General features: G+C 43.6%; 1 protein-coding gene across 4 annotated transcripts in view; it reads left to right on the top strand.

Annotated features, from left to right (window-relative positions):
- fam222ba (family with sequence similarity 222 member Ba) overlaps window positions 1-12546 on the top strand; it is a 31703-nt gene that overhangs the window by 14895 nt on the left and 4262 nt on the right. For 2 of the 4 annotated variants that reach the window (XM_034233069.1, XM_034233070.1), the window contains exon 2: window positions 6684-6811. In XM_034233069.1, the coding sequence (XP_034088960.1) occupies window positions 6730-6811 (82 nt within the window). In that variant the 5' untranslated portion in view covers window positions 6684-6729. Of the gene's footprint in view, window positions 1-4519; window positions 4718-6683; window positions 6812-8949; window positions 9210-12546 lie in introns of those variants that run through there. The other 2 variants (XM_034233072.1, XM_034233071.1) reach the window with 2 other exon arrangements.

Genomic DNA, 12546 nt, shown 5'->3' with positions numbered 1-12546 from the left:
GCTGGGTTAATCGGAACAAGAGAATACACAGACACAGACAGAGAGGGAAAAGGTCATTGGATAAAAGTTATTCTTGATAACCCTCTAGAAAGATCTCATGAACTTCCCCACTCAATCTATCAAGACCCGAGCAGTTCTATTAGATATAGATAAGAAACAGAGAGAGGGAACACAACAACCTATCTCTTCGTCAGATGCACTCCCCCGCTTATCTAAGCGACTCTGTACCCCGTTACCCTTTACAAGGCCATAGACCAGCAGAGGGAAAATGGGGGGTGGGTAAGGGTTTTTAAGAATAAACCGCAAGGGTCTAAAGGGAAAAAGATGAAATATAAGATACTATATTTTAAGTAATCCTATCTACTATTCCTATATTCGAATAATGTATAAACTATTTTTAAAATACTTTATGAAATCCTATGTTATGTTATAAATATTAAAATAAAGAACTAAATGAATAAAGAACTAAATAATTAAACAAAAGCCAGAGAGAAAAAGTGAGTTTTAAGTGTTGATTAAAAAAACTACAGAGAAGTAAGTAAGATTTCGGCAGTGTAGTCTCTGCATATCTGTGTAATTCTAACCCTAACCATCCTAGTCCTGTACCAAGCCCCACTGTCTGGCATCTGACAGGGCAGCATGTGACTCAGCACATTGTTGTCTGGTGTGATATAGGGATATGTAAAGATAACACGGATGCGGTGGCATCACAGAGGAGATGAAAGGGAGCAGCGTTGCTCTCATATGTATGAGCGATGTCTCTGAGTTGTGTGATCTGATGAACCAGAAGGCTGGTTCTCCAGAGGATAAACAGTCTCTTTCGTGTTGTTTATTTGCATGTGGTTCTCAGTATTTCAATACTGTTGCCATCTGGCATTTCTAAAACATCAAGCTAATGTAGTGTGGCTCTGTCCTTTGGTCCATCGGTCCTTCCACTGCTTTGGCCTCAGTATCTCGACAACTAATGGAAAGAAATGTTCCAAGGCATTCATGATCCCCATCATTTGGTGATCTATTTAACTTCCCTTGAGCATCACTACCATATAAAGTGTGTTGTTATTTAATGAATATGACTTGATGGGCACCTATTTCTGTTCAGATATTGACGTTTCACATATAATGTGCATATGTATTTCTTGATACCCAGACTCTCCCTTTAGTGCCACCAACAATTAGAGTTTTAAATGTAATGGCTCAACAACTATTGGAAGGATTTCACCAAAATGGTGTCCAAATTAGTATTTGCCAAATGCTTTGGTTTATGTCCAAGTACGTGCAGAAGTAATGGCACTCCGTTCAGCTGTACTTTAAGCTTCCTGCTAATTAGCAAATGCAAGCAGACTAGCACACTCAAAAAGTACGGTGAACACAATAAACCTGCTATAGGTTGGCATGTTAGCTTTGTTTTTGTGAGCATGTTTGCTTACTGATGTTAGCATTTAGTTTAGCTTCACCCCCACTGTGTTGATATTTGCTTCCAATTAAAACTACCAAGTTACAGTCAAATCTTTTGACTATCGGCACTGATACATTTGACTCATTTGATGTGTTAATCATCAATTAGAGTACATCCAATCCCTCCAAGAGAGCTGCTTCATGAAAGCTGTTTGTTTTCCTTTTCTGTTACTACATGTCAGATCTATTTTCTCCTGTCCCTCAAGTGGTTTAATACTGTCATGTCTGAGACTAGGCTGGCTTATTCCTCACTGAGGCATGCCCAGCTTCTGGCTGCTCTCTAGATGGATTTGCAGCAGATAAATAAATAACTAGGCCTGCACCCCTCACTTTGGATCCCCTCTGTTTTGGCAGGCCATCCACACTGCTTTTTTATCAGGTGTAAAAATGTCTGTCAAATGGCACAGCAAGGGGCCTCGGCATTTTGGCATTCATGACGCCATGCATGCGGCGCTGCCAGCACTTTCTGTCTGCCCGTCTGACCTTGGCTAGGCTTGACATGAGTGAGCAGACTTTTGCCGCATTTCCACTGCATGATACGGCAACGCTCTATCAACTTAACTCGCACTATGTTGGTTTTCATAAGCAAAAGTTGTGGATAGTTCTTGGTTTATGGTCTTTTTTTTGGTAGCAAGTAGCCTCTGTCAAAGTTTTAAGTGAGCTGAGCCAATACAAAAAGGTGAGTCAAAGAAATTCGCCTTTGTGTGACACGGGACATCCTGCACAAACCCAGCATTTTTATATAGCAAAGCTACCGTTAATAGAGACCTAAAATGTTTTAACTTCCTCGCCCCATTTGTGGCAGTCATACACTTAGCTGTACAATTGATGTTCCTGTCTTTGGTTGCCAATACAAAATATGTAAGCTGTTGCTATATTTATCAGCTTAGAATTCTATCTACACTGAGGAGTACTATCGGAAACGAAATAGAAAACAGGACCTGATACCAAAAGTGAGTTGAGTCAAGCCGAACAATGGACTGGCAAAGAGGCATTAGCTTTACCTTCCCCATGTGTAGTGTTCTTCAGGAAGGCAAGTGGGCTTAAGTGGCTGTTAGTCAAACTGACCCCGAGTTGAAGAATGTACCTCTTCAGGCTTCTGTGCTGACTTGGTGGACGGATAATGGCCATGACATAGCTCTAACAAAGATAGCCAGGCCAGGAAACTCACGCCTGATATCTCCTCATCCTTACATCCCCCAACCATTATTGTCATCTTCTCATCTGTGAGGACATCATCCAAGAGGCCGGGCCACTGATGTAAAGACAAGAGTGGAGGAATGAGGTCACTCTGATAAGAAGAGGCCTCATGCTTTGGCGTTGTGTCTCCTTTTCATAGCTTCATGGTAGAAGAGCCTGAGTTGGCATTGTGAAACCAACTTTCCGTATCTGACACGTAAGCTAAGATTTAACCGACTGTGGACTCTGCATTATTCCAGGGGCATGCTGTCTCTCTCCGCTCCATATCCCCGTCTCACCTCAAGGAACTGTCACTTTTTCATCAGTTGGTTACTGAGGGTTCATACAGCCTCACAGTTGTTTCTCAGACTCCTCCCTTCCCCGTATAGAAGAGTATTCTCGAGTAGCTGTCTCCCTGTCTCCCACACTACTGCAGCAGATTCCCTGTTTGACAGTTTTATGCCTGACACCTCGTGTCTAGCAACTGGGAAACCACTATTTTACAGACTCTCAATGTTTGTGCGAGTTGAGATTGGGTTTGTTGTCTTCTCTTGGCTTCTCTTGTTGCCCTCCTCTCACTATCATGACCGACTCCCACTCTCTTGCCCTTTCTCTTTTGGTGTGAGATAACAGTCCGGGTTGATGCGGGGTCTCTGCTGACTGAAAAAGCAAACGGCCCGTTCCAACCGCCTCGGGATGTGCTGCAGTCATCAGGATCCATTGTGTGAGGCCGTGAACCAGCCTGTCGTAGCCTAACATGCCCATGGCCCTCTGCTAGCAATAGCAATCCTTTTCTACTGTTGTTTGTAAAGCCTGATGGGCTAATGTAGGCAATACCAATCTGTCATTTCTTCAGAGCCAAGGCTTTTTCCCCTTTCTTTGACAGAACACTCTGACTTGGTACTCAAGGGTAAAAAGCCATTCTCTATTTCCTGCTTCTTTTCTTTCTTTGCCTTCTATTCAGAGAGTCTGCTTGCAAAGAAAAGTAATTTCACTCTTTCTGTCCCTGAGAGAATCAACACAGTGAAGTTGCATTGCATTTTTACTGCAACATTTTTTTCCCGGCTCTATTTCAGACCCATAACCTGGGGGTAAACATGCAATTAGAATAACAGCAGCCTGCTTTCTCCTCCACTCTCCTCTGCTTCAGCCGTTAGCACAAGCAATGTACAACATGGTGACTTGGTTCTCCTAATTGCCTTTGCTTTTAATTGGTATAGAAAAGCTGTTAATATTCAACCAGCAACCAAACATACTTTTCACCTTGTTTTTTCCCCTTCATTGTTTTTCTCCTCTAATATTGTTGAACTCATATCCTTCTAATGAGCTTATTTCTGGAGCACATCCTCACATTTCCTCATGCGTTACTGCCGGTAGATATTTAAATAGATGATTTCCTATGCTATTACCCTAATGCATTTCCACATTTGAATGCAGATTGTAGGTGATGAGGAGGATATTGATCAAAAGATTCAACTATAAATGAAGTCCGCTGTCTAATCTCCTAAATGGCTTCCGTCTTATCCTCGTCTTATTATTTTTTAAACTTCAGATGGCTTTCTTTTTCTCCTTCCCTACAGAGGAATGAAAAGAAAATATAGGTCAGCTTTTATGGGAGCAGTTTGACACATGACACAAGCCATGCGCATCACTTACTCAAGTCCTGCTTTGTCTGCCCGCCTTTATTTGTCTATAAAGAGAGCGACACAGTTATTGGCACACTTTTATTACGGTTCTATAAGTAGCTGGTGGAGACTTGCCGAGTCACAGGGGCCCCCCATAATACTCTGAGAACCCTGTGGTGTCTGTCTGCATGGGGCTGATAGTGTGAGACGCCTGGCTAAACTCCACCAGGCCAATCCTGGCTGCACACACTGCAGCTGGCCTCCACAGACGCTACTGTGTTTCCACTGCGGACAGGAGGGGCTGTGTCTGTGTCTCACCCAAAGGCTACTAAGCCATTGGGTGAGACACCTATTGGCCTGGATGTGTGCATGGCTGGAGGGACAGAGAAAGGCATGGTCGCTGTTAGGACTCAGCCTCCAGCGAGCTCCGTCCCTGTCTGGATTCAACTCTCTATCAGGTGTAGTCATCCTGCTCCTCATACAAATGGTCTGTGTGTTGGTAAATGCCTCTGTGGGGGCGGGCGTTTTTTGTAAAAAAGAGCCTCTGTTTGGTGTGTGATGTATATTTCAAGTCGATGTGGCAGCGGTGCTGATAGGCGAGTCAGTCGACGTCAGGCTTTCTGTTCCGTTGGGTTTCATCTCTTCCTGCTCGGCTCTGTAAAGCAGATTGTCAGCTGGGGCATTACCATAGGCTGACCTTTGCCGCTGCGCTCCCCATTGCACAGCTTTCTGACATTCAGGGGCGCCGTGGGGGAGGCAGGAAGGGAGCGGACTGATGGTCTGTTGGCAGTTTTTTTTGCCTGTAGTGCGCTGATTCTATAACAAAATGCAGCGACAAGTATAAGGCTGTGTGGGCTTTTTTCCCCGACATCATTTCAGACTCTTGCCACCTTTTGATATTTAGTTTCTCTGCACCCCTGCCCTGCCTGTTGTCAAAGAGATTGCTGTTATCCTTGTGTGAAATCTTGGCACCTTGATAAATGAGAGAGCGCTGGAAATGTTGCCTGCTGACATCAGGGCGATACCTAAAATCCTTTCCAAGGCCGAGGGAAAAGAATAACATATCAGGCCAATTAAAGTTAATGCATGGTGACACGCTGAATCGAGGGCAGGGATTGCTGCCATATGGCGGTCCAGGCTGTAAATCAAAAAGCAGTGGGAAGGGGGGGGGGAGGATGACAGTGGTGGGAGGCTGGGCAACAGAAAAAGGTGACGCAGCATCAACTGCACAAAAAACACCCTAAATCTTCAGATCTGTCTCAAAGAATACAGCGCTGCCACCCACCATTCTACCCTTTTCTCCCTTCCTCCCCCCTGCCACCCTGTCCCTGCTGCACCCCAAGGTGCAACGCTCACAGGTATCTGTGTAGAACTGGCAGCTTCATTAAGGCTTGTTTTTTTTTCATCCTCTCGCTGGGAGGATTTAAATGAGCTGTCATTCTGACCTTTTTGAGCTCCTGCTTTTTAAAGCAAGTTCAGCCCCCACAACACCCCAGCCCCGCCACCCGTCCTTCTCTCTTTCCACCTTTCTCTCTCACTTTGTCACTCTTTCCTGCTCTTGTCTCTTCTCCCTGCAGGGAGGAAGACACTTTTAAGCCATCACCCTGCGGCAGACAGGCACGCCAAGGTTGTTTTGTGGGTAATTGCCTCTCTCATAGACGCTGTTAGTCTGTGCACACTTTGCCGCCCTCCTCTGATGCCACGCAGCAAAAAAAGAGGGAGGGCGCGGACTCTGTAGACTTAATGTGCTCCCTCACTGTTCTTCAGTGCTGATTAAGCAAAGCATCTGGTGTTTTGAATACAGCAGTAAGCCAAGTGGAGCGTGGCTAACGTTTTTCTCCCTATCTATTACATCAGGTTATAGAGCAAAAGTGGCAGGCATTTATTGGAGTTGCAACCCTGTTTATTCATCTCCTTTCACCACATTGTGAGCCAGCTCCATTGTTTAACTTCCCCTGAAAAAAAGGCCTCTTTGAGGTCTAGAGGACTTCAATATCGATCCGAGGCTCACTAACTTGTCCGCGCCCAGGCCTCTCGAGTGTGTTCTTTTCAAGTGTACAGGAGTCATTAATTCCCTCTGCCACGGTCTGGTGGAGGCGGAAAAGGTAAAGCGCAGGTAGCAGGGTCCAACTAGCTGTAACATGCAGGCGGGCAGGGGGAAGGAACCGAGTCAATTTGCCCGTTTTACTTCAGCTGTTTGATGTTTAATTGAAGTTGTTATTGGCATCAAATGTCACCTTACCTGATGCTCCAGGTGTGAATCGCTTTCTAATTGAAAGGTAACCACATCTCCCTCAGCCCTGAGCCTCGGGGGGTCAGCCACAGAGTTCTATTAGTCTGGACCCAGCCTCTGGATCATGTGCTGCCTTGCAGTTATGTCTGACTGCTGACCTCGCTCTCTCTCTCTTTTTTCTCTCTCCGCAGTGTGAGGAGAAGTGTGTGTCCCATGTTGCATTAGTGTCTCTGTGAAATGCTGGCCTGTCTGCCAAGGCCAGGTGAACTCCCCCTCCAGCTTCTCCCCCACACGCAGATGAACACTGGACATCAGAAATGTAAGTATCTCCATCTCTCTCACACTCACACACACACACACACACACACACACACACACACACACACACACACACACACACACACACACACACACACACACACACACATACACGGCTAACTAGCACCAGCATCCCACACAAAAATACCAAGCTGTTACCATCCCTCTACCCGCCCTACGTCAGATGGCCATGCCAACCCTGGCCTGGTTCTCTGGTGTTAGAACCATAAAGATAAAATGAAAATGTTTGGGCTCCAGGACCATGGATCTGTCGTCAAGAGACATTTAAGATTAACTGGGCCATTTATTTGCCGATGTTTTGTCCCTCTCCATCCCTCATCGCCCCCGAAGATCTGTCTGCCACAAGAGTTCCTTCCCGTCTGTCATGTGTTAGATTCCACCCTCTCGGGTACTTTTCACTATCAGGAAGAGTCAGTCACTGTCAGACTGGCAGACAGATTGCGGCTGAGTGCTTTTGCCCTGATGATCTTGTAATGAGAGTGAATTTAAGAAGCAATCTACTGCCCCGGTTTTAATGGGAGACTAGTCAGAGCTGGCTCAGTTAATTCAATGTGTTTGAATTTCACAACTTGGGAATCAAATTGGACTCTTGACAGTTTGAGGGGCAGCTACTAACTGGACTGGAGGAGATTATAGTATGTCAAAACTGATGAGTATACATGGTAACAATTAGTGTCGTATAGTTGTTCCTTGTCACCGTTTTAAAAGTGTTATGATCATTTGTTTAGCCAATCCAAACTTTGTTACTAGTTTCTTTGAGGGAAACATAATTTTGTAAAGGCCCCATGATTCGGATCAGCTCACATTTTAAATTGGTTCTTTCTTGGACAACGATACACCATTCCACAAAGTTACATTCAAATCATGTTAGTAGTTTTTCTGTAATACTGATGACAAACGAAAGAAAAGAAACCCTCAAACAAAGACACAATGAGCATGTGTGGTCTCGATGATTGCACCGAATACTGAGATTACTCTCATACACTGAGCTTTTTACATATAAACCAAAAAGATCAATCACTGAATATAGCCCATCCAGTTTTTCATTCCATCAGAAAATGTCACCTTTTCTTCCTGCTTGTTTATCTCCGAGTGGAAACTCAGCTCCAGCTTGACCCATTTCTTGCAGCAGTTTTTTCTCTGTAAAATGCTCCAGCTCATCAAGACTGTAATTTCAGAATCACAGTAATCAGCCAACCCCCAGGAGATCAGCAAGTGTGAGGGAGTCTGCTAAGTGCCAGCGTCTGTTGCCTCACTCAGGCAGACTTGTGACATAGTGCAGCCATCAGATACACAGTTCCTCCGCTCTCCCTTTATGTGACACGCCAAGACACATGAGAGCAAGACACATGAGAGCAAGAGGCGCAACTGGAGTTCAGTTTGTTTTTCTCCCCAACGCTGTAATCCATTTTGATGACAGAGCGTTCAGTCCTGGAAGTGTAATTTCAATCTATTTTGTTCCCCTCCTCGTCATTCTCTTGTAATGCTTTCCCTTTTCATCCGCTCTTCAAAGTATCATTAACAGACGCCGTGTTACATCAAAAGCTGTGGAATTTTTCATTTTAGACTGAATCTTAGTCACAGTGAACAAAAAGGATTCTTGACACTCATGTTATCTCTCTTGCTGCCAACTATCCATCCCCCGTAGACCCCCTTCTGGATTTTCACAGTTTGTGACGTTTTTTATGTTTTTGAGATGCCTTTAAGCCGCCACACACAACCGAAACTAGGCCTCAACCCTGGGATAACACTCTGCCATCTCCTTCCTGGCTGTCTGCAGGACTCCGTGTCTCTGCTGAGCTCCATAGTTAACCCAGCATGGAGGATAATTTGACAGCTTAACTCCATGAGAGGTGTACTTGGCTGCTTTTAGATGAAATTCATGGACTAGTTGTCACTTGAAATCTTTATTCAATACTCTGACAGACTTCCACGGAAAGAAAAGGCATGGATGGAGAGTTTACATAATTAACTCTAATAATTTGTGTTCCCATCTATCTAACCTTGAGCACAATCCTTGCAGCAACACTCTAATGCAGTGTTTTATTTGACATTCTGCCCTTTACACCTCCCCTTCCCTCTGATTCCAAATGATCCATGCCTCCCTCCTCTCCCCAGGTGGATCTTTGCAGAGTCATTTAAAGTTACGAGCTTGCAGGTTGCCGTCAGAAGCGAGGCCAGAGCAGCTGCTCTATTTATCATCAGGGATCAACTGTTAACAGACGATGGCTGTGAAATGTTAAGGCTGTCCGAGGAGTAGATTAGGTTTGCAAAGAGACAGTGGGTCCCAAAGAAAACGGCTCATTCTCCAGGCAAGATGATTCAAGTACCACAAAGTGGCCCTTGGTCTTCAGTTCTGCTTACAGGCAGAACAAACAGTGAGTACAGCTGGGCCACTTGGCTGATTTTCAAAACTCATCCTTACTGAGATCAAAAGCCACCGTCTTTTCTTCCTCTCCCTCCCTATAATATTCTTCATTTTTCAAAAGGTCTTGTGGTTTTGATCTATCGGCTATTGGCTCTACTCAAACGTCTTAAAATGGTCGGAGGTGGCCTCATGTGGGATATTCACATGTCTAATTTGATGCCGAAGCTTCAGACCTAATTTCCTGCTCTTGTGTGAAAATTGCAATTTGCAGCAGCATGAGCCCATGCCCCCTGCTGCTTAAACCTCGTTCAATAAAAACAGTAGTTTGAATAAAATAATCCCTAATTAGTGCCTGCTGACTGTGCACTTGTGTTCCAACTAGCTAGCTAGCAGCGGGGTAATTAACGCATTAACCTCTTTCCCCTGTTTCCCTCCTTGGGAACGTGTTTAGTTGGAGATCTGAGAGATGATATGCTCGCAGCCACCAGCAGCCGCCTACAAACTTCACTCACATCCTCATTAACCCTCCCTCGGTACATTAAGCTGTTCCTCTAATCCAGGTTTCAGGTTAAGGTTGAAATGCTAATAAACTACATTTGCTTACAAGAACACATAATCAACAGCTGCCAGAACCCTGAGACAGTTGTTAACAGCAAGAGGTCGATTTTATCCACTGTTTGGGAAAAGTCTAAACAGCAATTCACTGATTTCACTACACATTTTATAGCCGTTCTGTTCAAGCCTTCATTCTGATTTGCTTTTTTTTGTATCTCAAAATGCCTGCCTAAGCTTTGTTAACAATGTGTAATCCCTTTTCCAATTTAATGGATTGGTCAGTTTCCAGACATTGACATTGCTTTCTTTGCTACTTGCCTGAGTCTTACCACTTAAGTATACAACTCATTACACAAGTGCCAGAGGCAAAGAAATAACTCTGTACACAGTTACAGGCTCACTGGAGATTTTCTTGCTATATTTCTCAATCTAAAAGCAAGTAAAGGCTATGTATTCAATATTATTAATTCTCCTTACTACCATATATAAAGATATACACATTCATTTAGGTATTATATAAAATCATTTCATTTCATTATGAGGAATGTTCACTGTTGAATAGTTCAAAGCCTTGAAGCTTGTGCACGGTTTGCACATAAAGATAAGGTTACACTTATATTGTTAGTATTGTATACTTTGTGTCATTAGATTTCATCGGTGTTCGGGTAATTTTGACTTGTGTCATTTAAACATTTCCATTAACTCAATGTCCAAGAGTCTAAAAATAAAATGTTGAGAAAAAACAGCATTTTCAAAGTAGTCAAAAAATAGCTTGCTCTACCTCTTGCTGCAAAAAAATGGAGGCACTTGGGCATTTAACAGCACCTAAATGACATAACACAATAACAAACAATCTATTCTTCCAACATGTTTTAAGGGGGATGACGCTATAAAATATGACAACAAGGATATTTGGTACAGCATTAGACTTAAGTTACAGTCTAACACACAGTAGATTAGAAACCAAACGTTGATGTCTCTGTTGAAGCTCTTTGAGTGAGACTGTTTGCATCTCCCTTCACCTTTCCTTGCTGTAAATACATTTTTATCCAACTTGACTTCTCATCTCGGAAAACAGAGTGGTTCCCTGATATATGATGTTACATTTTTAGTTCCTGTGTTCCACAATCTTGGTTTTCATCCAAAGGAGTCTTATCCCCATGAAGTGAACAAATATGTTTAATTCATTGCAACAGCTGATGGTACTCTCTTCCCACCTACTTGCAACCCTGTCTTAAGCTACATAGACATGAGGTTTTGACAACAGTTGCAGAGGAGGCTGTGACAGAATCTCTCAGGCTCTAGATATACTCTGGATACTGATAGCAACTATGGAGGACAGAAGCTGCCAAAATAAATGAATATGCCTAAATGTATCAAAAATATTTAAATAAGGAAGCATATGTATGAACCTAGCTGTTTGGATCTATGCACTCTGATGCTGATCAACCAATAGATGGATCCAATGATAGACTTTTAATTAAAGCCCCTCATTTGCATAGCAATGACTAAGAAATGATTAAGTGTAATACAAAGAGAAAGAATATACATAATTAATAAAGAAATGCATGCAACGCATAACAAATGTAAGATGTTTTTTTTTAAATAAAGAACATGCAAATAAATATATAGAAAATATAAGACAAATTGTAAATGAAAAACGAAGCAAATAAAAACAGAGCAATTTGTCACATTATATATTATAAGGCATATTCATTTATATAAGGTCTGTTTTTTTTTTGCAGCTTTTGTCCTCCATAGAAATAGGTACATTTTGTATGCATAACATAAATTATGTATAATACTGTGTGCCTTTGTATTTATTCAGTTTGCTTCTATGTTACTGTACAACCCATCATTTCCAACAAGGCCATTAATCACTACCTGTGTTTGACAGCTGAAGCCCATCCTCAGCATGTCTGTGAGCCTGTGTTCATTTATCTGCCTTTGCTTACCGTGGCATTTATTCAGTGGCAGACATTAGGCCGCGGTGATGGCGGGTGTCGAGCTCCAGCTCCTTGGCCCAGACCCCTGCATTAATGAGGCTGCCATCAGCAGGCTGAGCACTCGGTCACAGCGGCCCCCTGTGTGCCGCCCCATCCCGGCCCCCGCACATCGCCGCCCATTGTTTCCTGTTCACAAATAAAGCAGGAATTAATTAGCCGCTTGGCACAAACTCGTGGTGCAGCCGTGTCAGAGCTCGCAGTTCAGCTCCATGCCTCATCCCTCGACTCCAGCCTGCCTGCTGTGAGACTGAGCGTAACGGGCACCGCCGCATGAAACCACAGAGCTCTGCCAGCAATTCAGACATTTCAAATTACAGCTCACTCGACAACAGAGAGAAGCAGTCTGCATGCTGTAATGGTGACATATTTTTTAAACTGAAGTCCCCTGCTCATAAATAATTAAAGTAGCTCAGTAACCAGTCAGATCCTTCTCACAGATCAGCTCCACTTGTGTCCATCAGTCTGAGAGCTGTAGTGTAAGTAGGTCAGACTGGTACTGCTGAGGTGATGGGGACAGTGAGAGCCTGTCATTCTCTGAAACTGTTATCACTGACTTTTATTGTGTTGAGTGAAGAAAGTGTAAGTGAGCAGATCGGAAATTGCAATCACGCCCGTTAGACACGATCAGCCACACCTGCATGATCCTGTCGCACATTTTCAAATGGGCCCATATATGAAACTAACACATGCACAAACACATAACCGTGTTCACAGTGTCACATCGGCATTGTTAAATTTAGCCATGGTGCTTAGCAGGTGTAACAAATGTCTGCGAGCGGAGGCCTG

Source organism: Gymnodraco acuticeps, unplaced genomic scaffold (genome assembly GCF_902827175.1).
Source record: "Gymnodraco acuticeps unplaced genomic scaffold, fGymAcu1.1, whole genome shotgun sequence".
NCBI lineage: Eukaryota > Metazoa > Chordata > Actinopteri > Perciformes > Bathydraconidae > Gymnodraco > Gymnodraco acuticeps.
This window is presented reverse-complemented; position numbering and strand designations above follow the sequence as displayed.